Source organism: Zerene cesonia, chromosome Z (assembly GCF_012273895.1).
Source record: "Zerene cesonia ecotype Mississippi chromosome Z, Zerene_cesonia_1.1, whole genome shotgun sequence".
Classification (NCBI taxonomy): domain Eukaryota; kingdom Metazoa; phylum Arthropoda; class Insecta; order Lepidoptera; family Pieridae; genus Zerene; species Zerene cesonia.
Window position 1 is genome coordinate 4986451 of NC_052122.1, and position 27906 is coordinate 5014356.

The 27906-nt window shown below is 33.7% G+C and overlaps 2 protein-coding genes across 6 annotated transcripts in view; one reads left to right on the forward strand and one right to left on the reverse strand.

The window, feature by feature from the left end:
• The window catches only part of LOC119835419 (ecdysone-induced protein 78C), a 48829-nt gene extending 44824 nt beyond the window's left edge, over positions 1–4005 (forward strand). For all 4 annotated transcript variants that reach the window (XM_038360205.1, XM_038360207.1, XM_038360203.1 and 1 more), the window contains 2 exons: positions 321–500; positions 2433–4005. In XM_038360205.1, coding sequence (XP_038216133.1) covers positions 321–500; positions 2433–2654 — 402 coding nt within the window. In that variant the 3' untranslated portion in view covers positions 2655–4005. The remainder of the gene's footprint in view (positions 1–320; positions 501–2432) is intronic.
• A 2515-nt stretch (positions 4006–6520) lies between these two features.
• On the reverse strand, positions 6521–27738 carry LOC119835407 (serine/threonine-protein kinase tricornered). 2 transcript variants are annotated; one of them, XM_038360174.1, is made up of 12 exons: positions 27434–27738; positions 24849–24929; positions 22455–22659; positions 20682–20814; positions 17383–17530; positions 17068–17178; positions 15873–16114; positions 15080–15219; positions 13921–14104; positions 11612–11776; positions 10378–10541; positions 6521–10072 (listed from the first exon to the last, which is right to left on the reverse strand). In XM_038360174.1, the coding sequence occupies exons 4-12, from the start codon at positions 20801–20803 to the stop codon at positions 9957–9959; spliced, it is 1392 nt and encodes a 463-aa protein (XP_038216102.1). In that variant the 5' UTR covers positions 20804–20814; positions 22455–22659; positions 24849–24929; positions 27434–27738; the 3' UTR covers positions 6521–9956. The 2 variants fall into 2 exon arrangements, with proteins under 2 accessions (XP_038216102.1, XP_038216101.1); XM_038360173.1 differs by lacking the exon at positions 22455–22659 and having other exon boundaries at positions 20682–20826.
• Positions 27739–27906: the final 168 nt, after the last annotated feature.

Consider the following 27906-nt stretch of genomic DNA (forward strand, 5'->3'; position numbering starts at 1 on the left):
TAGAGCAATGGTGTCCTTCAAGTCCGTTAATTCTATTTCACTAATTTCCTACAGCCTCAAAAATTATCATATTGTAGTTAACCCAGTTGCAGTCATCAAAAAGCTAGGTGGTAAACGATTGTATAAGTTATCAGGAGATTTATCGGGAAGGAATAATTGATATTGAAATTGTTGCCTGGCTTTTATTGATTAATCTGTTATATATAATTTCAAATATTTCTGTCTGCGGTATCCAGCATATATTGGATTGCTAACTGTAGTTATGAGCAATCTCCTTCCCTTCTCCATATTCTCTGAATACGACAATACTAAATTACCAGACTCCCTTCGCGTCCGGGATACTGTCCTACGTTCGCGCCGTGATCCGCATGGACATGACAGAAGACGAAGCAGCCATGTACACCGCCAGCCTGCTGGTGTCGCCCGATCGCTGCGGTCTCAGCGAGCGCGACCGCGTGGAGACACTCGTGCGCAATGTGAACGACGCTTTTATATATGTGGTAAGTTCTTGTACGGATAGCATTCACGTACCAATAAAACAACAAGATGCACAATCACGCTCGAAACTTGTCCAAAGCAAAACGCTGCCTATGTGTGTTTTATTAAATGAGCGATATGATAGACTTTGAACTTTAGTGCCAAAAAATAAGGTGTCAATTACAATAAGCGTTTTAACCAGCGCCGCTCGGATATTTTTTGTGGTCTAATAAAGTAATGGATTTTGTATAAAAAATTAAGATTCAAGTCTTGTACAGAAATGATATAGAATGACGTAGTATATGGTAAGTTCTTGCAGGTACAAGGTTAATTCTTGTAAAAAAAATTACTACACTTGGATTTTCACAAGGTAAAATATAGACACGAATTAACAAGCTATTGAAACGGGGCACGTGAAAAAATATCATATATCGTTTATAATTATTATGTAGGGGTACATTTAAGATAAAATACTATGTCCTTAACATTTTTCCAAATGTGCGGATTGAACTCGCACACCTTGATGCAATAGTTAGAGTTAATAACCGCTGAGACATTATAAATACTGTGTTTCGTTCGGTGAGTGGGGAAGCCGGAGGCCTATATCCTTTTCCTTATCCTTCCCAGTCCTTTCCTTTATTCCTCTCCCCAATCCTTTCTTAATCCCTTCCCAATGTAAAGTCGGCAATCCATTTGTAGAGGCGTAAGGTCTGCAATGGACCTTATGCCTCTACAAATGTTCATGGGCGGTGGTGGCGCTTACCATCGGGCGTCCCACTAGCTCCATTGTCGACTATGACATAAAAAAAAAAATATATTTTATGTTTTTACGGAGGACCATATAAAATAAAAATATAAAGCAGTTATAAGAGAAACATTTATTTAAATTATGTTACAGCTAATATTTTCAATCCTTCTATTCATTCATCTTCAAGTTATCATAAACGAAAGAGATGTAATGATGTAAAAAGCAAAATATGTCACAATTGGCATATTTTGTTACGCTTGTAAAGTTTGATGATCATTATCTCGATTTAGAAAACGAAATCAACCCAACGGCTAGAATTTAGAAGATAGATATATATCTGCATTGTAATTAGAATTCTATTAAAATGAGAGAAGCAATCTAGTCTTCTTATAAAAATTCGTGAGAAACCTATCTATTCGAAAATGTATGCATTTAAATGCATTTTTTCGATAAAACTGAACTTTGCTTTTAAAAAACCCTTACCCACCGCATAAAATACAAAACGAACCACGCTTTGGGCTTCCCCACATTTGCACTACAAAAGACAGCTTTCATGCTCTGCCTGAAAACTCATTATTTTGCTCGTTCACAGACTTTTAAACATATTTAATGATTTATATCTACATACAGCGATATTATCGAATAAACAATAGTGCATTGCATCCTACAGTCTTACTAATAGTCTAGTCACAAAAAAAATGGGTTTACCTGGAAACTTTTCCAGAAGTTTTGAAAATAAGTGATTTTATAGATTACGATGCGTTTTTAAGAATTCCACTTTACGTCGTCCTTTTTTCGCTCGCGACATCATATTGGAAAAAGGGCATTGTTTTATTCTGTCATTTTATGTTGAGGAAAACATCTATGAACAAATCCAAATGAGAAAATTACCTGCAATTTATACCTAGAATTTTTTTGTAAAATCCATGATTCAATAGTTTGTAGATATACATATTTTGACGTTATAATTTCCACATCACCTTGAGACACAGTAAGCATTTTTTATACCTCAAGCTGGGGAGCAAGGTGGTGCGCAAGGTGGCAAATCTACCCGGTGACCTGGAGTGTAACGCCATAAAAAACAAAGCAGAACGGATTCTCATGACTGAATTCTTGGCCTGTAGTTGAATCTTTTTATTCTTAGGAAATATCATATGTATCGTGCTTTGCAATTTAATAGGAACCAAAATTGCATTTATTATTATAGCTGTCGGAAAACGGGACACCAGACGTGGCAACTCGCATGGAGGCGTTCAACTCTCTGGCCCAAGAAGTGCGTATGCTCGGCGACCGCCACCACGACCTGTTAAGCTGGTGCCGTGTCAACTGGCGCCGCTTGGATTTGCCGGCTCTATTCTCCGAAATTTTCGACATCCCCAAGAACGACGAAGATTTCTTCGACCCGGAGCGCGCCAGCACCTCCGTCTAAAGAACGTTGCGTTCTTACCCATAACCCCCAATAAATAACAGTAGAAACATTATTATTGGTCATTATTTCCAGTTACAAACCACATTACCGCTTCTTAAACGCACTCTGGTAGATTTAATCGATTTGTTTCTCCAATCGATACGAATACAGTAAATGCAAGCAACGTTCAGATTTAAGTGTACGAATATTCTAGTAGCTTTTCAACTCAATATTCACTGTTAGAAAAGCACTTTGAAACATTATTTATCGTAATTATTAACGTAGTGCGTCATATCATATCCATGACGTAGATATATTATAGTCCTAGATTCCAAGTTGGTATATCTCAATACGTAAATCATATAATCGTAGTTATAGTGCGTAGGTACTGGAAATGTACGTCGGTGATACTTCCCGTTCGGTTTTTTATAAACCCTCGAGATACATATTTAACAGGCAAAGTTGAATTTCATGCGAAGACCCGAAGTTCACATTAACATAACGGAGTTGAGTCTGACGTACGTTATCAGTTATAAATGTAATCTCACTGCATTTGTGGATTTATGTGTAAATTAAATTGCTTTCGCTCCGTTAAATTACTTAGTTTCCTATTCGTGATTTATTATATTTTAGTTAGAACTATTGTTAACCTTTACTTTCGAGGAATGTGATATGATGAGAGGTGATAGCATCAGATGTACGAACCTAGTAGGGATACGACTAATTCTATGGAAGCGACTGATTCGGTATAGTTATTAACATTCGATGCTTTCGAAGATTTGACGGCATATAGCTCTATCATTTGTTTTTATACATATCAGAGTTCAATTTTTAGTTATAAGAATTTTTATTACACCTTTTTTTGCTCAACTTCAATTAGAATTTATGGAATGCGTTACTTTCAGCATCTTGTAAAAGGTTTAATATATTTTTGAAATAGTTTTGTTGTAAATTTGATATCTATTATATGATTTATTTGCTGAATTTGTATTCCTTTAACGTGATCAGATCATACTTTGGAATACAAAGTTGTGTTAGTTTAGTATTTTGGGGAGTGATTTCTATATATTGGATGAGGGTCCTATGCAATACTGGGACGGGGGGAGTGTACGGATGAGCCGTTACAATAATTTAAATGCATTTATTATATTCTAATTTCTAAGTCAAGTTTAATATAATTTGCTTGCAATTCGAAAAACAAGCCGAGAAAGCGAGTGATTATAAAATAGAATCATTTTATTATTGTTATTTGTTTACAAACTTTGTGACGTCTTAGTCTCGTTTATGTCTTTAGATTTAGTTACTTATTTCTTGTTATTTTAATTTGCCTAAATTTTAAATAAATAAGATTGGTTTTATCAATATGTGGAGTTTGATTGACGTTTAAATACCTCCTATTGCCATTGATTTATCCCTCAGTCCAGTGAAAATGGCCCGCGGATCTCCGCAAAATTACAAAAAATCCAAAAATGTCTCAGTATGTGGTAGAAGAGAAATTTATTCTCATATGTAATGTACAGATTCAAATTCTGCAACATTCAATGCTTTTAATATGGCACGGCATGCACCACAACTCACAAGTACACCGATTAAATAAAAGAAATCAAAACGAAAAATAAGACAATTAACAAATAAGGTATAAAACAAAAACGTGTTACGATTTTTCATCTCTTTAATACCATTTTGTATTGCCACTTTCTTAAACCACATGGAAGAAACAAGACATTAAATAAAATATATTTAAAACTTACGTTAAAGAAATTAAATAATTCATACAATCCACGTCTACATCAACAATAACAAAGCGAATAGCGGTGACAATTTCAATAAAAATACAGGCACGGGGCTGAGAAGCATGTATTATATTCTTCTATTCGAATATCGAGAAGACGAGCGGGTTGGATATTTGGATGTAGCGTATATTAATATTATAAACAGAATTTCAAGCTTAATCTTCGTTGATTCATTGACATTCTTTTGACTTTTAGCTGTTTATATGTGCCACTGTGTGTCTTTAAGATTTAAAACAGTTGTAGTGTATGTATGTTATATTTCCTTTTTAATTGTCTATGGTTTACATTATCACGCGTACTTTTATCTGTAAGTGCATTACTGATAAAAATATATAACAGCGAGAAATTCTTTTTTAAATACAAACCTGTGATTGTATTTTTATCAAGAATGTTACATTCCGAATAAATTTGTTATCTACTTAAAACAATATCTGTGGCCATTTTGATATGTCAAAGACGTGTCGAAGAATCGCCGAAACCCGCTCGTTTTCCCAAAAGTTAGGTAGTTTACGTATAGCCGAATCACGTACACATCCAAAAACAGTAACTACAAACAATGGTATTATATTATCTTAAAATATTCTCATCTTACGTCATGCCACGGTAATGTAACTTATATTATTAAACATTTTTTGGACACGGCATAAACAATCACTGTTACATAAACACACACTATCTTGCGGCAAAAACCGTGAGCAAATATAGAATTATAATGAGGTCCTATTTTAGTTTTCTTTATATGTATTTACATGAACCTTATTTTAACGGGTTGCATTAAGGAGTCGGTTTGGCGACGGAATATCTTGTAAACTATAATGACATTCATATTTAGAAAGAGTTTTTGCAATCAATATAAGGCGGCAAATTAAAGCGAGATAAATGTAAACGAGTGTTTACTTGATTTTAAAGTTGTTCGCCTGTACTTATCAAAAACTATACTGATCAGACACTAATAGCAATGTAATTAAATTATACTGGTTGTAATAATGTTCTTAAGTCTATTAGATTGAGATATGATAGCAAGGTTTGAACACATTCATGAAAATATAAGAGACATAGGAAATCTCTTTTCGGGTGATGTCTCTGAATTGTTATCTACGAGGGGGAGGCTGCGTAGGTGAATAAACTTGAATAGAGTCAATGTGACGAAAGCCTAGTTGATATCATGGCCTATTACTCACTTATTTATTACATATAATGACGAAATATATAATAGATGTTTGACGAAATGACTGAATATCGAGAATTATAAGTGATTGATTAATAAAAATAAAAAACGTTTAAAAATGTATATTCTGAAGTTCTAGCAAAAAGGCAGCAGGCATATTTAAACACATTTATTTAATAGTGAGCATTAGACCGGCTTATGATTACTTCGATGGAACCAACATAATAACAAAGTGTGGGCAGTTCATTACGCAGCTTAGATAAAGCAGAAAGAATATAAACCATACTTCTACGTTAGACGCACGCAATGTAACACATACATTACAATTTAATTACACTAAAATCTGTTAATAAAGTCGCCTTGAATACAGGCAAATTTTAACGTTTTCAAATGCATATTTTACTTCGTTTATCATCAATGTACATCATAACCTTGTATGTAATTGAGTTATATTTCTGGAAAATACATTATTTAATAATCAAAGTTATTATAAATATTCCATAATTGTAATAGTACAGAAGGATGTGGACTGATAAATGTACATTAAGAAATATATAATTGTCTGTTTTGTATATAACAATATTCATCCGAGCTGTATGTAAAATACTATAAGGTTTCATTGGCGAAGCTTATGTGAAGCTTACTACAATAGGGCCATAAAAGATCTCAGAATCATTGTTAACTTTATATTAATAATAAAATAAATGTATTTTAGAACTAACTCGGTGTGTTTGGAAAGAGAGCTACAGTGGAACATTCATTACGCATTACGTTAAACAAATATCTGACAATGATGCGAAGCGGTATACTTACAGGTAATTAAATAATTTAATTAAACTAGATTAGTTCTCAACATATTGTATTAAAATAATACAACTAAAAGATTTAATAATTTTACAATATAACCTAATGAACATTAGAAAAATTATTCTATGGTTAACCTAAATGTGCAACACAGTGATGTTAGGTAAAGGGTTAATATTGGATAAAATTATATGAGAAAAATTGTGATAGACGTCATTATATAATCTTTGATAGTTTCATACAAATGCGTTTAGGCAAAACCTATGTGTGACATTTCATCTCCGTACTTATACTCTCCTATAGTGTGATCAATATTATCATAACATTATTTGCTTTAAACGGCATACGATCTATTTACGCACGTCATGCAGCATGAACGCAGTTCAAGCCGAGTGGATCGTGTATCAGCATCGTTTCACAGGTGATGTATTGTTGTATAGTTTGTACAAATCGAGTGCAGTGACTTAATAAAAATATCTACATACATACTACTTAGATATTTCCGATAATTGTTTGCTTGTGAGATCGCATAGGAAACGTTATTGAGACCGAGGAATGCAGGAATGACAAACAATGTACACGTATTTATATATAACTCGCATCATGTACTGAGTTATGTTATTACTAACGCCCTCACCAGGCTTTCTGTTCAAACATCACTTATATCTTTCGAAATGTACCCAGATTCTATGTTAATTTTGTACTAAAACTATCGGCAAGACACACGACTTTTTAATCATTTTTATATCTCGAGTGAGCAAAACTTAATTCGTTCATAATTTTCACATTAATTTCCATACATTAAACAAATACTTTTTCCGCACTCATAGTTATCGATTGCAAACTGTTTATTCGTTATTATTTATATTGGTACGTAAGTACACGTTGGTATGAATGGGGATCAAATTTTATAATTCATTTAACGACGTAATACCAATATAAAAATTTCATTTGAATGCCACATTGAACAGCTTTTCTATATGTTGGTAATGATTTCATTTTGAAAAATACTGACATTCATATAGTTAATAATTTAGATTCGTAGTTTGGAAAATATATTTATTTCATTACTCATTTTTCGTTTTTTCTTTGTATAGTTCTATTATCAGAAATGTTCCTCCAACCTCTCATCATAATATACGTTTAATATGTCAATCAATAATATATTAATTTTTAGAATAAAGTATTTAATAGTAACTAAATTTTGGACGGAATGCTATTGCAATGAATTGAACTCTGAACATCGAATAGATATTTACATAAATATAAAAATATTCTAAGAAATATAATGTATATAGTGATCGGAACATTTCTGAGAATAGATTTGTAATTTATTTGAATGAATTTACCAAAATACTTCTGAGATATACGTCGTTATTTTTTTTGGATTTGTTCATCGTAGCATCGATTATATTTAAATATGTTACTTGAGAAGCTAATTTCAATTACATGGTTAGTTTAAACGAAAAACTTCTTAGTTAAACGATCTGTTCATTGGAAATAAATGAATGGAACACGAAAATTTGAAATTGAATCCCGCTATGAGCTAATTATAAAAAAAAATACATGAAAAGTCGAGGTATACTTCGATTATGAGGGCACTGGTGCCGATAAAAATTGGTCCAGATTACAGTGCCGTCCAACTGTAGCACAAAAACTTATGTAAAATCGAAAGAGCGAAAATTATGTAAGAAAACCGACTTATTACAAGCGACATTTTGCAGAGCGATAGAGAAACATCCGATACATTGATGTGTGTTATTTTTAAATGTACGAAGTCCAGAATTATCCGGTCTAAATGCTGTTAATGTAAATATTATATTACCGATGTAAATATTATTTTACGGATTATATTAATAATGGAGCTGGTTGGTCCCTTGATGTTAAGCGTAACCATCACCCCTGAATATTTGGGAAGACCTTACATCGCACAAATGGATCGCCGATTTTAGAGGCTATGGGATGAAGAAAGGATAGAAGACGGGACTAACCGACAGGTTTGGGAAGGGTAAGAAAAAGTACGAAACACAATAGCAATCACATGCATTCCGCAACGAACAAAGAGCTGTTAAGATATGACTTTTTGGAGTTACGATACGCGACAAAAGCGTTATTATCTATTACTATTTGCCGACGTCATATTGTCGCTACATTCCAAAAGATCGTATCCTAACATTATAAATATTTCTTTTTGAATTTGAACCTATAAATATTATCAATACGAATGCTATTTGAATGTACAATGAACCATGACAATGGATGCGCTCGTCTCTCTCGCGCTACTGTCGATACAGATCGGTTTGTCTCTTTCGCTCTGTTAGTATGAACGTGTATGTATAGTATATATTCAGTTGTGAAATTAAGGAAGTGATGTATCTTTCGCTATATTAATTTTACCATAGACCGTTATTAAAATAAGCGAATAATTGGTATTGAAACGTTAATTTTTCCAATTATTCGTATAATGAGTGTTAATTTTTAATACGGTGCGTTTATAATATGATAATCATGAATATGTCACTGTACATTTTTTGAAACTATGAAAAATGTATTGTAAATTAAGATAATAGAGTTTATTTTAGATATCCTGGTTTAGCAAAAAATATAGACCCGACATATTTCATATTTCGTATAAACCAAAAAAAGTTATGGGAAATCATTCTTCACAAGTCATCATTTAAATTTCACGGTATTTATTCTCTAATTTCTTTTTGTTCCAACAAGATCAAGTCAAAAAAAAAATACATTGGAAAAAATTAATTAATAGAAAAAATGTTTTGCATATATTAAATTTCATGATTATTATTATTTCTTTTTTATTGTAGCTCCATCGTTATCATTCCTAGTTAAATGATAAATTTGCACGACTGTTATCTGAACATGACAGAATATAAAACAGCTGTAGTAAAATTATGTTTTAACATGTTTTTTTTTTTTAATTCTTTTATTTTTTTCATAAATTATCACCTGAGTTTTACAATTACAATCCGCGAATTAAAAACCTACCTTCTTTCTTTCGTTATGTATATTTATGTATAATATATAATGTGATGTGTCTGTCTGTGTACAAGCATACGAATGAGCATAAATGTATATATGTTGTTCGCTATATCAAGATTGAAATCCTAGAACCGACAACACACTGCAATAAAACGAACGCAACGACGCAACATACTAATGGTAATAAACGCATGAGAATATCAATTAAATCAATGTACTATAGAATTGTTCAAAACTCCATCCAACAAAACCGAACACAACATACACGTACAGAGTGTTACAAACTGTCTGCCTGACCAGAAAAATATAATTTCTGTTAACGAACTCGGAGGCGGTCCGTGAGAGATATCCTATACTAAGCGTTTCATTATCCAATACACAAACACGTTACTTATATGTAGCTTTACGTCTAGAAGTTTCCTAGTGAAATTGCTTAAGGAACAACTATGAGTATGTACGTTCGTGTGCACGTTAGTGGCAAAACTTTGAGAAGTTTTGGGACATATATTTTTCTGGAAAGGTCCATCGGAATAAGCTCAGGGGGTGTGTGTGGGGTGTTCACTTCTTGGTGGGCGTGCCTCGCTGGGTGAGCCCCTCGAACCTCTTGAACGTGTAGTTGATGAAGACCCAGTCCTTGTACGCGACCTCGCCGTCTTGCGTGATGGGCGCTGACGCTGGAATTCAAAGGTAGTGGGTTGAATGTGTGGATACTATGTACTATTATGTATGGATATTCAAACAACCATGTTGAAGTTGTTCTTGTGAGAATTTTTGTATTTAAAAAGATACAGCGACAACGAAACAATATACACGACAAGTAATTCAAATATATCTTGCCATAGAACAGCTCATATTTGCTTGTAAAACTAGCGCACAATGTAAAACGGACCAATCTCTTTGCAACTGTCAAAGAACTTAGAGTTCTTATAATATGATTCTTATGATATATATATGTATGAGAATAAAGCTCGCCACTCACGTATCTCGAGCTTGACGTCCGGGAACTCGTCGAAGTTGGACGTGTCGTCTATGGAGCGCACGTCCACCGAGATGGCGGCGGGCCGCTCGCGCACGTGGTTCCAGTCCACGCCGCGGAAGAACGACACGGATTTCACGTCCTCTATGCCGCGCTGCGAGCCGAGCCTGCGTTTTGTATGCGTTTGTTAAATTGTACTAGCCATTCACATAGTCTATGACACTTGGTGAAGTTGCAACTTTTTAATTGTAAAAGAAGTTTAGCAATCGGTCTCGTGGTTTTTGCGTGAAAACCTTACAAAAATGCAAATATAAAAGATTCCCCTTTATAATATTATACTGTCGATTAGGAAGAGATTGCAGCAGTGCATTGCATTCCATTTTGACTCTAACCCCGAAAACGAGTAATGCATTTACAAAGCCCCTACCTCTATATCGCTTCCATCAAAGGAACCACCAGCGAATTGTTTAAACGATTTTTTTTATATATTATACATGTATAACTGTACAAACAACAAAGTTAATAGTACATCCGCAACAATTTAACGTCATATGAGCCACATTTCTGATTTAGCACATAAATTAAGGTACGAAAACAATTCCAACAAACTTTTGTATCAACGCTTTTTTTTATCAATATTTAATACAACATATTTTATCATAAACATAACTTTTATGCCTTAAACTCGACCTTGTGACTTAACCGTACTGATTATTCTATTTTTAACCAACATTCCCAAAAACGAAGGAGATTATTAATTCGATTATATTATACTAGCTGTACCCCGCGGTTTCACCCGCGTAAGTCCGTATCCCGTAGGAATATCGGAATAAAAAGTTGCCTATATGTTATTCCAGTTATCCAGCTGTCTACGTACCAAATTTCATTGCAATTGGTTCAGTAGTTTTTACGTGAAAGAGTAACAAACATCCATACATCCATACTTACAAACTTTCGCATTTATAATATTAATAGGATATTATTTTGCTACACGATAACTTCTTGGGTTTTCAATTTCCTTGGATTTAATATGTGAACGTAGTCATTTAGATTCATTTTAGAATCTACAGTTGTTCCCCCCCCCCCTCCCGGAAACATCGGTGACCTTTATTGTTGAAGAGAACATTATAGTCTTATATTTAATATAAATTTTTCAAATCGGACCAGTAGTTCCTGTGTTCAGTACGTTCAAACAAAGAAACTCCTCAGTTTTACAATATTAGTATAGATATTCTACCTTCGATCCGGTTCAGAGCAGAAGCGAAGTATCGTCTCCCTAGCCTCTTCGCTGATCGGTATCTCCGGCGGGAAGGTGAGCGACTCCCGCCAGGACATCACCTTCCTGTACGTCTCCTGCGGTGACTCGGAGCAGAACGGCGGGTAGCCGATCAACATTTCGTACCTGAAATGTTGAAAATATCACTTAGTACAGTGTGAATATGTACAGTTTTATAGCTTAGTAGGGTGTATTGTGATAATAAAAAGAAAAGTTTTTAAGGGTATAAGCTAAGTTCGTTATAGTATGTGGGAGTAGGTAACATTTTTTTTGGGTTATATTCGCTTATTAATATAAAATATACAAGACAATTTGCAATAACTCTGTTTTGCGGTTAGTGTATTCGCTTGCAAGATTGTGTTTTGGAAACTTCTGAATATATGGTACTATTGTATCAAATAATTTAGAATTTCTATATACTCCAAGATTTCCTATATTTTTTGTGAATGGTAATGCACGTCTATGAAACCACCTTAAATGCAGTTGTAGTTAGTTAGTTAGTACCAACCAAGTATATTTATTCTATTTTCTCTTCCAAGCCTTACCTTCTTTAACCGTCTAGTTAAAGTAGGTAATAAGTCTAAACAGTCCTATTAAAAACATAAGCCTTATTGTCAGTCTAAATTATATGGAGACGTAATCGTCAATCTTGGACTTAAGCCTCACTACAAATGTATAGGTGCTAAATTTAGCCGCTGGTAAGGTCTGGGGCTCCGTGAGGTTTTTAGCAAAGAAAATTCAAGAAAAATTTCAACAGAAAAAGCGGGGAAGTCATTTTTCATATACAGCCATATGGTGGCGAAACGGAGTTCGCCGGGTTTGCTAGTGTTATATACTTAGTGGCAATCGTTTTGGCATGTAATTAAATAGCTTTTAGGTGTCTATTTTTTAATTATATATTCATTTATTTCAAGCAACATGTAGCGCAGTTAAAAGTTCTGAAAATAACTTAAACGTGTGACGTGTGACGTGTGACGATTTGTTAGAACTGTAACATCTACATGTCAATAAAGAGTTGTTTTTCATTATTTTAACTATTGTTAGGTAACACGCCAGAGCGTTGTACAGTCAATGACAATAGTTGTTGTAGAAATCAACAATGCATCGCAAAAAAAAATATAAAAAAACAAATGATATAAACAATAGCAATGCGCGAACTTTGGTATATAATGAGTCATATTCATATAATGTCGAAACGCAAAATTTATATCCTCAATTCCATTTGCAAGTGAATCACAAGAAACATAAGTGATTTGCAGTTTCACATCCTCACATTGCAAGTCTTGAAACACAATATGGTTAGGACAGTTGTAACTTTATCACATAGATTTAAAGGATTTCGTATTATTACACTAACGGGCATATTATCATAGCGATTCTCCAATATAAATAACTAGCTTTGTGCCCGCCGCTTCGCTCGCATAGTAAAGGAAAAGAAGCAGTCTCGGTGTTTTTTTCTTTTATTCCCAGATCCTATTCCCGGAGGATTCTCAAAATATAAGAATTATAATCGAACCTTAAACTATATCTGTGCCACATTTCATCCAAATCAGTTCAGTGGGTGTTCTTGCGTTGCATTGCAGCAGCGTGAAGAGACACATAGACAGACAGAATTACGCATTTATAATGTTGGCAGGGACTATTGCAACGATAGTTCACCAATTCTTGTTCGCTTAATATGGCTTCAATTCTGTCCTGCTTTGATCTAATACAATAGAGTTGCTTTAAGTTCTCAAATAACATTTATAGTTTTCCGAGAAAACTATGACATACAGCCTGTAAATTTACGTGGTAAAATTAGCTGTAGTGCTACCGATATAAAAATCAACACTGGTAGATGTTTGAATATAGCAATGCTGGTTATGATATGAGAAATTCGCTATGCATGAGAGGCAAATGCTTTAACTAAATGCATAAATTACCACAAGCAAGAAATAGAAAGAATACATGATAATCAATATAAAATGTCGCAATGCGTTCAAAATGAAATAGGTGAAATATGTCACGACAATTCTCAGGCATTTCCTGGGTGTCTAACTGCACGTAACTCATACATAGTATATATACATATATAAATTTTCTAGTTCTATCTAATCAAAAAGTTCTGAAATTAATCTCATTAGACACAATGCCACACCCCCGAAAGTTTATCATCATCAAAAACTTTTGTTCAATCCCCAAATAAAAATCCCCGCATTTCATACAGAGTGGTCACCCCAGGACCGTCCGAAAGTTTCCGGAAACCACGGCATTGGTCGCAGAACACTCACATGATCACGCCCAAGCTCCACCAGTCAGCCTGCGGCCCGTAGCCGGTCTGGAGGAAAACTTCCGGCGCGATGTAGTCCGGCGTGCCCACCGTGGAGTAGGCGAGCGCGCGCCTGTTCCTCTTCCACGATTCGGCTCTCCGCTTCGAGTCCATCGCCGAGGAGGACGTCGATACTGGGAAATAGACTACTCGATATGTAGAGTGACATCTTTGGAATATGCATTGTTTTTGATAATATGTCTGTTGAAATTACTATATTGTAGTACTTCAAAGTCATGTGAATTAAAGCACTTATAACTCGCGAAAGGTTGGTTCGATGGATTGATGCCAGATTGGATTAGGTCTACCCGGGACGAACCAATAGTTATTTATATACGAACAGTTAATGATATGTTATTGCATTGGTCTACCTGACCAATGCAATAACATTAAGTGTTGTATGGCGATTGTATTATTTACATGAGTGTTTTATAGTAAATGACCATAAGTTACAACTTGACATTATGTAAAACTAGCTGCGCGCGGTGGTTTCACCCGCGTAAATCTGTATCCCGTAGGAATATCGAGATAAAAGTTGCCTATGTGTTATTCCAGTTGTCCAGCTATCTACGTACCAAATTTGATTGCAATCGAATCAGTAGTTTTTGCGTGAATCAGTAACAAAAATACACACATCCTTACAAACTTTCGCATTTATAATATTAGTATGTAGAATGTTGTCTGAAATATATTAAACGGCTTTAAAAAGCTTTGTGAAGAAAAAAGACAAACTATCAGGTAAAATATTATAGAACTTCCCAAATAGATTAGTTAAAAAAATCGGTTGTCTGTGAAGTGGGTTCTCTGACGATAGTTGAACGTGACAACCAATCGAGCCTCTTTGTCGCACGTTCCGCGCTCTCGCTTGCACTTCAAGCCTTACATGGAACGCCTCAGAGCGAGGTAACGCCGCATGAGTCACGTTTTTTCGTGCGTGCAGCCGGCTCAATCGAATTATAATACGTTGTCACGTCAAAAACGAGAAGAACACGATGACAAATTTTCTATTTTAAAATATACTTTCAGTTATTGTTTTGACCAAATTATTCACCTATAATAATAATACCACGTTAAAAGTTACGTACTGCTTAAAAACTTATTATGGACAGAAATGAACTCACTGAAATCCGATGGTGTTGCTCTAGAGAGATCTCTGTAGAAATCAGTACGGTGACTTTTCTTGAGGCCCGTGCAAAGACCGAAATCGCTTAACTTGATGTGCCCGCGCGCATCCAACAGGAGATTGTCCGGTTTTATATCCCTGGAAAAATATGCTTTGTGTTATCACTTCATACAAGTATTACATAATGAGAAATACAAAAAAACGGGGCTCGAATCCCGCCTCGTGTTAAATTTTTATCCATTTTTTCAAAATTTCTCACTTATAAAGCTTTACAATGATACAAAACTAAAAATTTAATTATTACGTAAACTTTTCTAGAAGTAAAAGAGTTTCGACACTACCTAGTATAGAGCAAGGTCCCTTCCCGCGTCTGTCCCTATGCATGTATGTATGCTTAGATCTCTTAAAGTACACAAGAGATTTTTATTATTATTATTAAAACGTCTAAGAATAAAACGCGTGCGAAATGAGATTCGACAACTATGCATTTTATGCAGTAACTTCTAGTTACGCATCTGATTCAATTCGTATTAGTTTTATATTGCTTTTAATTTATACCTTAATAAATAAGTCCACGGCTACGTGTATTTCACGTTATCGCGTTACAGACCTTCTCCCTTCATATTTCCATTTTCTAAGTAAATCAAGAATGTTTTTGTTATAAAAATCACTGTGTCTTTTTCGCAATTTCTTTCAACTCTGGACTAAATTTCAAAAATCAGTAGGACATTGAGGCGTTAAATAGAAAAGTAGAGTAACTTCCGTTTGAATAATATTTATATATAATATACCTATGAATAAATCCAAGTTTATGTATACTATCGATAGCCAGCGCCGTTTCAGCAACATAGAACTGCGCGCACTCCTCACTGAGGGTGTCCTTCTTCATCAGGAGCGTCATCATATCGCCTCCGGGGAGAAACTCCATGATGAGGTACAAATTCATTGGGTCTTGGAAGCTGTAGTACATCTTCACCACCCATTGGTGATCCGCTTCCACGAGGATGTCTCTTTCCGCGCGGACGTGTGCTACCTGAGAGAAAATTTTACAATTTTAAGCATCTGTCTTTTCTCTATCTACCTTAACCCTTGGAGATGGCATGTGAGTTACATTTCTTTTATTAACAGCTTTTATATTCGTGTAGGTCGCTTAGATAGATTAGACACAGGTCTCTGGTTTTTAAAAATCATTTATTAACATTCATCAAATTAGGTATCTATTTATTTACTAAGTGAGTGTCGCCAAACATTACATTTTTAAATTCTTATACACTTCTGACATTCCTGCTAGACTTGAAAATTAAGCTATACCCATATTTTCATCCAGCACTCATATAAAAAACAATGATCAAATCGTTCCGTAATATATTGAAGAACATGACCATTTGAGTCACACATAATTTCAATCATACAGCAAATTTGGTCAATCTCGCAACACCCACTTACAACATCAATACCTATATTCGACGTCGCATTAGGTGATGCAATTCGAGTCAAGTTTGACCATAAATTATTAAGCATCAAAGTAGCTGGAGCATACGGCTTCATTTAGACGTAAATGATTTTTTATTTATCATAATTTATAATTGTATGCATTTCACGTAAAATGTCTTATTATACATCGCAATTATTAGAAATGTAAAGGATAAGAATTCCCTCCTTACTAGTTCACCGACTGTGTTACAGTGAAGTGATTCATATAATTTTATTATCTTTTTTTTTTGTCTAGTGATAAGGTTTGTGTATTAAATATTCAAGTTATACATTGATATAAAGTAGTCTGTGTTAATAAAGTCTTATAATCTATACCAAATTTCACGCAGAAACGATATGTTGTTTTTACGTAAAAGAGTACCTAATAAACACTAATTCTTAAAAATTTCAAGATTTATAATATAAGTCGGATTTGTGCCGCGTATGCGCATGCGCATATGAAGCTTGTCAGAAAGAGTTTTGATGTAAACTATTCCATCAATGTTTACTCACTTGTTCCTTCTCCAACATATCCGCCTTCCTGAGTATTTTCATAGCGTACACGTGTCCCGTATCTTTCTTCTGCACTAGGCGAACTTCGCCGAACGCTCCTCTGCCTATCACCTAAAAATATTGTCTATTAGAACCAAGATAGTTGGTACTAGGCTTAGTGATTAGAGCATTATTACTTAAGCGTATTTTACATAATAGTTTAAAAATAACACAAATAGCAATGAAACAATTCTTCTCGTATTACGTTTAGGAATCATATAAGATGAAAATTTTACATGCTATTTGGTACCTGTATTGGAGATTTTTATATTTTACCTTTAAGGGTTCAAAGTCCTCGACTCCAAGTCTAGAACGCTTGAGCCTGAGGAACTCGGTCTCCTTCTGCGCGTGCTGCTGGCGCTTCTCCTGTTTCTGACTCTCCGTGAGGCTGTCATCCTTGAGAGACTCTTCCAACTTCTCCAGTCTAGAACGAAATCACACTAGGCATGTTAGCATTCACTCATGTAATGGGTTTTAATGTCAACTGCTGCATTGTGATGGCAAGAAGGACGGCATGGATTTCAGTGTGTTTGTAATGGTATCGTTTACAGAGTTAGTTAGAGGACGTATGGTACTTAAAGGTTAGATTGCTCGAATTGCTCTGTATGTTACTTTCGATGAATAATTTTTTGTGTTGCCTGAATTAAGCAGTTATCTGAAATTGAGTTCTACTTACATAAATATGTTTTAGGTAGGAAGAATTCCGATTATTATTTTTAAATAAACATATAATTCGTAAAGCATTATGTTTTCAAGAGAGAACAGTAAACTACGAAAATAATCGAATTTGAATTTATCTTTCCACTGTTTGGCAGATACGCTACGCTATCTGATTAATTGAATAAAAATATAAAATAATAATCCATTCAAACGCATATAAAACTAAAACTTAAGTTCAAAGTAACAGTGGGCTAATTTTTTCAAACATTAATCCTCAAAAAAGTTCTATAAAGGGAATACGTCACGAAGGTTATATTTCAAATAATAATCACTGGTAATTACTTAAATCCGTGTTATATATTTTTTTTTATTATTCCAAACTGTTTAAAGTTACTCTATACGTTCATTTAACGTAAACAAAGAACATCGTACGAACTCGTACATAATGTACAAAGAGAACAGCCGAGCGGAAAAGTTATCCGATGGAAATTAAAAGGGTGTAAAACTTATTATGACAACATAGAGGGCTTTCGCAACTCGCTCAAATGTTTGTCTGTTGCACAACTATGTTGTCCAATGCGATGTGTCCGTAACCTTATCTCTTTTATTTTATGAAATATAACTTCAACGGCTCTCCATATATAACTGTAACGGAATAGACAGATTTGAGGAAACGTGGACTGTAACAAAAAAGTTTTGACGGTACGCATACATAGACTTGCAAATGATATGCCCTACATGTATGAATTGCTAGAAATTCCTATTTAACACTTCCGTTGTTCACCCGCGCGCAATCTCACACATGTTAGTGAAATGGTATCGAAACTAGTAGTTAGTACTTGCATCCACTGGAAATATCAGGATCGGATTAAGCTTTCCCAATCTCTAGTACTAATAAGGATATCGTTCTAATATGGAAGTTATGTTTATCGGATATTATTTAGAGAGGTTATAAATAATTTATATTTGGTTGCTTTCTATCTTGTCCATAACGTATTCGTAGAATATCACAGGTAAGTTATTACTTAGATGGGGCATTTACAAATTCGTGTTCGCTATTCGCCTCGTTACTCGACCATACAAGTTCTCTTGTCTTCTCTTCCCTTTGGTTGCACGCTAAAAACTGCTCTCTTAACACGAATATGCGAATCTCAAATAGCGAATGTTCTGTTTACATATATGTTCGTTATTCGCCTAACCATTCGCACGAATGTGTAAATTCACCATGAAACTGAAAATATAAAGCCGCCCAGAAGCTGGATCGATGAGTGGATGTACTTAAAACAATGGCAGATTAACGTTGTATGCAATTATATGATGTTAATCTCTTGTTGTTGTTCGCAATATCCATTTTGCGCGAAAAAATACTCATCAATAACTATATTATAGTTTACATGTATATGCTGATTACTGACACAAGTAAATACCGCTATAAATAGGATAAGGTGTCTGGAGTCAAAGCAAAAAATAAGAAAATAGTCCCAGCTTGCATGTTATTAAAGCAAGGCTCAATATACATACATATTAGCTCATTAACAGAAGGAAATCTAAATAATTAAAACAATCAAAGACAAAGCGTTCTGTCCTTGTAATAATGTTTCTTATAATGGTGCTCATAAGAAAAAGAGACGGCATGTCATCCATGCTTTTAAGTCGACCTCTTCGTAGTTTCGTTGTTACACATTCAATAATAATAAACGAACATTTTACATTATATGAAATGTACATGCAAATGTACATGTACAGCATATTTTTATATGAAATGTACATGCGAATAACAACATCACATTCATATTGCGTTATTAGTGTATTATTCTCATTTTCGTTTCCATACAACTCCGGAACACCACCGACTGATACCAGAAATGATTAAAACGAATGCATCGTATGGTAGACAACTCTATAGAGTTATTATAGCTGGACTCTATTGATCCACAGTAATATTAATTACAGCTGAATGACGTCATTCATAGGTTAATTGGCTAGCACATTTATTATATTTAGCACCGCTGTGAAACTCGAACGGGTCGGAGTAACAGGCTGTTCCACGTTCAACCTCTCACACCACCACATTATGTAACCCGAAAACTCGCATTTAAGTCTATGTCTTGAAAAAGCTGAAATTGGCGTTTATCCAAACAGGGCGAGTGCCAAAATGATATTATGCGCCATGGCAAACATTACAAAAACGGTCTGTTATCGAGCAATCCAAGTAGTGAAAATTTATTGAACATTAGAAAACGAGAATAACACTACCCGATTAATCCCTTGAGAAACGACAGTTGCGTATTGTGGTTTAATTTCATAATTTGCTTTGTTTACATTCTGTTTAAATTGCCTTAGACAAGAATGATACGTAATTAAATAATATATTTCACATTGTGTATACGTTCAGGTGATATTGAGGAAAAACGTTTTAAATTTGTGATATAATTTTTTCTATTGAAATAATTTATGAGGCCATTTCCTTTTCTTCACGTTTCCCTAATTTCCTCCGTCAACCCTTTCCCAATCCCTTACCCTTTAAAGGCGCGTAACGCATTTACAGAAGCCCTACCTCTGCAAATGTTTGTGGGCGGCGGTGATTTCTTAGTTAAGTACCACTTTGGTCAAGTGAACTACCAGCTCATTTGCCCACATTAACATAAAAAAATAACAATTTTGCAATCCTTAGACAGTCTGTAAGGTATTCCTAACACCAGAACGCGCAAGAAAATTAACTTATTGCGTTTGAATTGCTATCAAAATACTCTTTATGAAAGGAGATGTAATAAATCCTCTTGAAACAACCGTACAGACACATGGTTACAGGTAGTTTCCCATTATAGGGTTTCCAGACAACCTCATAATATTTTCAAATGAGACCTGCAAGGCCATAAAACCTTCTGAATCCACTAGTTTATTTAACTACCCACCTTTGCTTTCTCTCATAGTGCTGTGAAATGAGATTCGTATAGAAGTTCTCTAGCGTCACTTTTGCCTTAGTGGCCTTGTCTAGAGTGTGACCGCTAAAGCGGATATTATCCGTGCCCGTCATCTCCAGCACCCCTGCAACAGCATCTATAATAAATAAAAACAATCATATAACACATTGCAACAATTCATTCACAATAGCTTACACGCTAGCGTTTTAAAAAAAATAGGGTAGTTTTGAAATTATTTAGCGCTAAGATTCAATACAACTGCAATATATAATTTTAGCATACAATAAGCCGCTATTTAGCGCAGTAATACAGATGAATCAATTTAGATTTCACCTATTAATGAGGGTAGTCGAAACAAATTATGTAACGATGTACGAAAGCTATAAACACCTACCTATTCCATATTCAACGTTCAACATTCAATATATTAAATAAAATGACTGATTTTAACAAATACGCTTGTTAGTTACATAATTGAAATGTTCTTCGCGTAAGTGCCTAAAAGCTTTTGACATAAATATGTGCCGTGTGTTAATCAATATGACATTGCATTATGTGGGAAAAGTGGGATGAATATAAAACAAATTACCACTCCCATATGAGTGTCGGGGGAGGCAGGTACTACAACATCTATAGAAGGACATTAGGAGAGGTCGAAGGAGACGCGGGAGCTTTGGTGCGGGCGGTGTAAGACTGCTTGCTGCATCAATCTTAACGATTTAATGACGTTATCATATTCTGACGTCACCGTATACATTCGCGTGGCAGTCTAATTCACAGCAATTAACATAATTATAGTATCGACTGTTGAATATTTGAAGAAATTGCATACATTTTTTCATGAAGGCTGAAATAGTGCTGTGCCCGTTGCCATACTCGATATTTTATTTTACTTTTAAAAAGTTTGTTTGATAGGTAAGTAACATAAAAATACATGCTTAAATTCTTTGTGTTACATGCTCGTATTTTTTGTATGGCATAGGTACCTTAACATGGAGCAAACGCTTCGAACGTCAGTTACCATTAATTTCAGGGAATGTGATTACAACAATGTATTAGTGAATCACTAATCCCGAGAATGCACAAATAAACAATGAGCGATATAAAACAAACGACTTATTGTTTTGAGAAATTTAAAAATAAACAAGGTCGTGCATGATGAGATGCATTAAAAATATATGAATATATAATAATCCGTATGTGCGATTTTAGCGTAGACGATTATTACGTGTCTCGTATTTAATTAGAGGTCTCTGCTTTTACAAACGAAATAACACTAACACATTCTTTAACTATTTCTTACACACCACAACACAATAGGAGAATACATTTAAATATACATACTGATATTTAACACAAGGAGTGTGACGTAAAAGTAACCATCAAGGGAGACACAAGCGAGAGCAGTGAACATAAAAATCGAATGGCGTAAAAATTGTTGAATCTTAGATAGAACAACAAAAGATTTCGTTCTACCCGCGTTACGACTGGTTGTTTATCGCACCATCGCCGCGCACACTATTCTCAATAAAAATAAATAATAATTTAGATAATCATGCACTGATTGTTAACACCTGCATGTATTAATAGTGCATAGTAAACTAAATAAATAACAAAATATAGATGACACGGTAAATTTCGTATAAAGTCAATGTATGATATTATAATCGAACAATTACCCTAGACATATTAAAAACAAAACCCTATAATTCTAGCGGCCACTACGCATACACGAGCCCATATCAATAGTGTAAAACAACTAACCGTAATTATACGGAACGAAGATAATCGTTCGAAACCCCTTAGACTCCCGACCCCACTACTAGTGTTCAATCAATACTCCTACTTAAAAAAAAATACATCAAGACTGATAATACGTGTGAATTATTCAACCGAAACGGTACTTTGTGTCGAACTGTGACACGCGTGCGGACTGTTGTACACTACTCGACAGTCAAATTGCATAGAACTGGAATCGAATAAATGTTAACTGAATTTACAATACGATTTAGCCCTTAGATTGACTAAACGGACGTTTTACGTCCTTCGTGTATTATTTTACTTCTCGAAGCTTCTTTACTTTTAACTCCAACACAAATTATCTGAAACTAAAATTGTAAAAACATGTAAGAAAAGAGCGATGTCAATCTTAATTATTATTTATGTTTTAAAAACACAAAATGCAACAGCATAATTGTTGTAATTAAATTATAATTTATTACAAAAACCATTTTATTTGCATAAAAATATGTTAATATTTCAAACAAATGAATTAGCTTTAACCCGATACATATTACGGTAGTAAATGATGTATAAAAAATAAATAAGAAATGTACGTTAAAATTAGGTCTGACCTTAAATTCCTTAATTCGCATTATTATTTATATATCATCTAAGCTTTATTCGCGTATATTAATATTTACACTGCTAAATACCCTCGATAAGATATTTGGCAAGTATGTGTGATAATTATCAAACGAGCGCTTCTTCATACGTGTGTATGAATTACTCTAATTAAGTCTAATGTAGTGTCAAGAAAAATGTAATATTCTAAATACTACTGAACCTAGAGTGAAAAATCGTTTCTAAATACAAAACGAATTTTATCATTGCGGAAATATGTCGCCGTCTTCCGCAATTGAGAAAAACGTCAGTCCTATTTTTCTCTTTAACCAAGCTTTAACCTTAGTTGTTACGGAAGACTGGGCAAAGGAAAATATGAATCGTAGCATAAGGCGCTGAAACGTAATAGAAAACCAAACCGGAATAGAATTTTCTTATATTGAACCGTTCACATGCCCAATCAGCTGGAATTGCCGAGCGAAATCCAGTATCGTCCCGTGCACTCGATATAATTCAATTTTCTATTGATCGTTGTTATTTTAGTGTAGCGAATGCGCGCAATCAAATCCTGATTCTCTTTAAAGTTGTGCACGCAAACATCAAGTCTTTTTCATATAAGTACTATCGAGACAAAGTAAATTTTATATTTGGCTTTTTATAAATACCATCCGTAAATTACTCAGCATAGAATCATAGCACATGTATATAGTATGAAATCTATTTTTGACGCATTTTCCAAAGAATACACCTAGTCGTCTACCATAATCACAGAAAAATATTATTAGCGGCATTTTTAAGTATAATTATATGGATAGTATTTAAACCATATATATTTTGCAGGCAGCAAGACTACATCAAGCACTCGTCCGATAACGATATTTTTATCTCAAGTTTGGAACGAGGCTATCGAAAAACAATGACATCACGGCCTTCGTTTTTAACGTATGTCTATTTGTTTATTGTTTAGCGAACACTCTTAAACAAACATCTCGACATCCATATCTCACGATATTACACGCGCTTAACAATAACGTGCGGATTACGAAATCTAAGAGATTCTCGGTAATGTCTGTGTGAGATCTCATTGCTCAGGTTTTTGGAACGTTCGATACGTGTAATTAGGTTACGTTAAATGACTTGTTGCCATTTTGATAATTGAATTGTGTCATGGGAAGCGAATATAAATTTAAGATCGACAGTATTCTATATTTTTTTTTATATTTACCTGTACCAATTCAAATGTATTTAATACAAATTCAAGAGTATTTAGTTCCCCTTTTTCATTTTATTTAAAATTATTCAAACAAGTGAAATATTTTCAAAATTGTTTCTGTATTTTATTATTATATCAAATGTTGTTATACTACACGCTGAAGAAAATTCTCTAATGTAAATAATAATAATATAAAAGAGTCATTAAAAATTATTCCAATCTAATTACTTTTAATTTCAAATTAATTTTTTCTCAATACAATTTAAACTTTTTTACACAACTTCAGCCGCTTCTGTTCCTATAAAATTCACAAGTCTGTATTTGTGGAGAATTTCATATAAATATTATAAACCAATATCTATCCATCCGTTAATACACACATCCTCACATGGGTTTATAATGTGTGTATGAAACTTAATATCTGTATGAATTTTGAAGGAAAAGCATTGTCTTCTGAGATACATGTTATACCTATAATAACCTAGAAGGTAGAGCCTTGTTAGGAACTTAATATTCGAACTTGCTAATAATTTAATCAAACCATATCCATCAGTTAATATTTGATCTGATCTCATGAGGATGTTCACAAAAAGTTACATTACCTGGCGGTTGGGGTGCTGGCGCGGGTGTTTCTGGGGCCACCGTAGTGCCCGGGTTTATTTTCCCCCAAGACACGGCTCAGTCTGGCAACAAAATAAATAATAATTAGGGACAGGTTCATTACTTTGTAGTCACAAAACTAGGAATAATCTATACCTTGCGAAATCACACAGAAAAATTTAATCATAAAACAAATGAGGAGAAATCAATATGTATGAAACATGTATCATGATATAATAGATAACAAAACCCAACCTTTAAATATGTTAAATAATTACATATATTAATGCACTTCATGTCAATGAAAATAATGTATGAAATGTCCAGTTTTTTTATTAGGCATGTGACAAATATGTTGCAGGAGATCATAATTTTTTTTTTTAATTTAGTAAATGAAATTCAATTTACTATATTTATAACACAATCTTGAATCTTTAAATAGATTTTGACATTAAAGTGTAGTTTGATTTTTGTTGAGGATTAAGTTTGAAATTAAATTCTTCTGTCATCTGCAAAAAAATACAAAAAAAACTCTATAACATAACTTGTATTCAAGCAGCCTCATGATTAAATATTTATTTATTTGTTTGAACACACTAATCTCATAATTTCTGGACAAATATAAAAAATCATTTCACCATTAGATTAGAATGTGATCCCTGAATGCTGCAGCATATGCATATGAAGGCAGTATATGCACTACGGGCACAGGGGAAGTGAACTTCTAGAAATGTATTTTTATGAATGTAAACTCTTGCCTGATACCATTTCTTAGCAATCTCCACTCATATATCCACATACTATTAGGCTATTATTCATATCTGGTAACACCAATACTAAACTGACACAAACTTAGTCTCAATTATGAATTACTTATAACAAATATATAGATGTTTATAATAAATATCTTGATTCATGGTACAATTGGATCAATGTCAGGAAATCAGACAAAATTATTTTAAATAAAACAAGTTGAGAGTGATTTCAAAAAATTAAAACAATTACAAACTTTGTCAGTGATCATGCATTCTGTATGAAAAGAATATTTTGACATACTGTACACAATATGCAGTAATTTTCGCAATGCAATGTTTGCAAGACTGGTATCAATAATTTGTCATAGTTTCAAATATATTTTGACTTCAATATTCTTATCTATGCGATATTGATTTTAACAAATTTATCTTTAAATATTTCACAAATGAATCTAGTCAACACTAAAATATATACCATCATTTATTTAAATTAGGTAATATTCATTTTTTATTTCCAGTCTCAGGGAGACGTTTTTCACATTTTCACATGCAGCATATATTCTATTATCATTAAAATCCATTCAGCTGTTATTCGGTTATGAGCGATGTAACTAACACAGCTTTCTGTTACATAGATTTCAGTCAAATTTGGATCCTTTTTTATTATTATTGAGGAAAATTCTAGTCTCTAAAATAGTTACAATATACTCGGATTTATAAGTATTACTCCCTTTAAAACTTACATATGATTTATATTTAGGTTATTCTAGAAAATTTGATATACATTAAGCCGTCTTCTGTATGCTTGTGATTGAAATATTGCATTTTAACTTAACATACAAAGGAGATTATAATTTACGCTGCAATGTACAACTATTAATTTCAATACCGCCATTAATGGATTATTAGTTAAATCTCGTTAAACTAGTAACATTACAATAACAATACAATTAAGACTCATTTTATTATTTAATACTTATGCATAAACATGATAATTTATTAAACCTTATATGATAATATTTAACTACTTAAATGTTTAAATAAAAATAAACAATAAGGCATGAAATGATTGTATCATATAGAATTCATTATGATTTTAAGTATATAAATGTAAAAAGGATGTTAGATTTTGTGACATTTAGCCAATTTAGTTTAGGTTGACAAATAAAAATAATGGTTCGGTATATAACAATATTTATTAAACAGTAATGCATTTCTTATTCAGTTTTATGCATATGATATATAATTTAACCATTATTCATAAATTCCCAAGTAAACATTATTAATCTTGGAGCAAGAATATAAAGGTGTATTGTCTATGTTGTATGAGTTCACATACAAAGTTATTGGAGTCCAGGGTCACACAATTGGACCAATCAACCTGATCTGTACCTTGTCTCTCAATTGATAAATTGCACCAAGTCATTGCTGACAATATTCTTCCTTGTTATTGATTTTGAATGCATTTGTACACAGTTTCGAAACAACGTAATGGAGTTCCAGGAAGTGAACGATGATTTTCATGGAAAGAATAGACATATATAATATTTAGCTTAACGTTAGATGGTTAGCGGGCTAGATGCCGTGACGATGATAAAATACTATCGCCACTTTCATGCCTCGTGGAGCTCCATTTCGACTGCGACATGCTCAAGTGAATAACTGTGAATCACTAAAGTAAATCATCATAAAATATTGTCATTACTCCGCGATGCAATCCTCCGATTCTTATATGGCCCACAGAATCTTTCGAGATATTTTTAGACTCAGTTCAATAGTTATCAATGTATTGAGTCACAGAGATGTTATACCAAGCCTTTCGACGTACGTACCTTGAGTTGCACTTCCACACAAAAATTCTGCTGCTGGCTCCCGGGTCACCGAGCAGCACTAATAAATAAACAGCATAAAAACAATATGTTGAAGAAGGTGAATCGATAAAATAGTATCACAATATTTTATTTTAACACGGTGTTACTGAACCACACGCAGTCGCCAGCGTCCCGTGTCGTGCTCAACACAAATCACTCCACTGTCGCAAATTGTTACAGCCTTTGTTAAACGAATTACGAAAGCGAAATAACGGGATTTTACACGAGCGACCCGAAGAAATTGCACAAAGAAAGATGTCAGGCAAAGTCACAGATTACAGATTAAAGACATTTTTTAAATCAACGTGGCACAGATAACTTATATTCGCACTGTGAACACAGATAACATATAACAAAATAAGTAGTATTACGTTTATATTTTAAATACTATACATATAATAAAACAGTAACCAGACTATTATTGTACATAAAAA

Coding starts and splice junctions, on each gene's coding strand:
- LOC119835407 (XM_038360173.1), bottom strand. CDS start 20,803: ATGACGGGCACGGATAATATCCGCTTTAGCGGTCACACTCTAGACAAG. Junction 16,115..17,067: donor ATATGTTGGAGAAGGAACAA/GTGAGTAAACAT, acceptor ATTTTCTCTCAG/GTAGCACACGTCCGCGCGGA. Junction 14,105..15,079: donor AGCAACACCATCGGATTTCA/GTGAGTTCATTT, acceptor CATATCGAGTAG/TCTATTTCCCAGTATCGACG.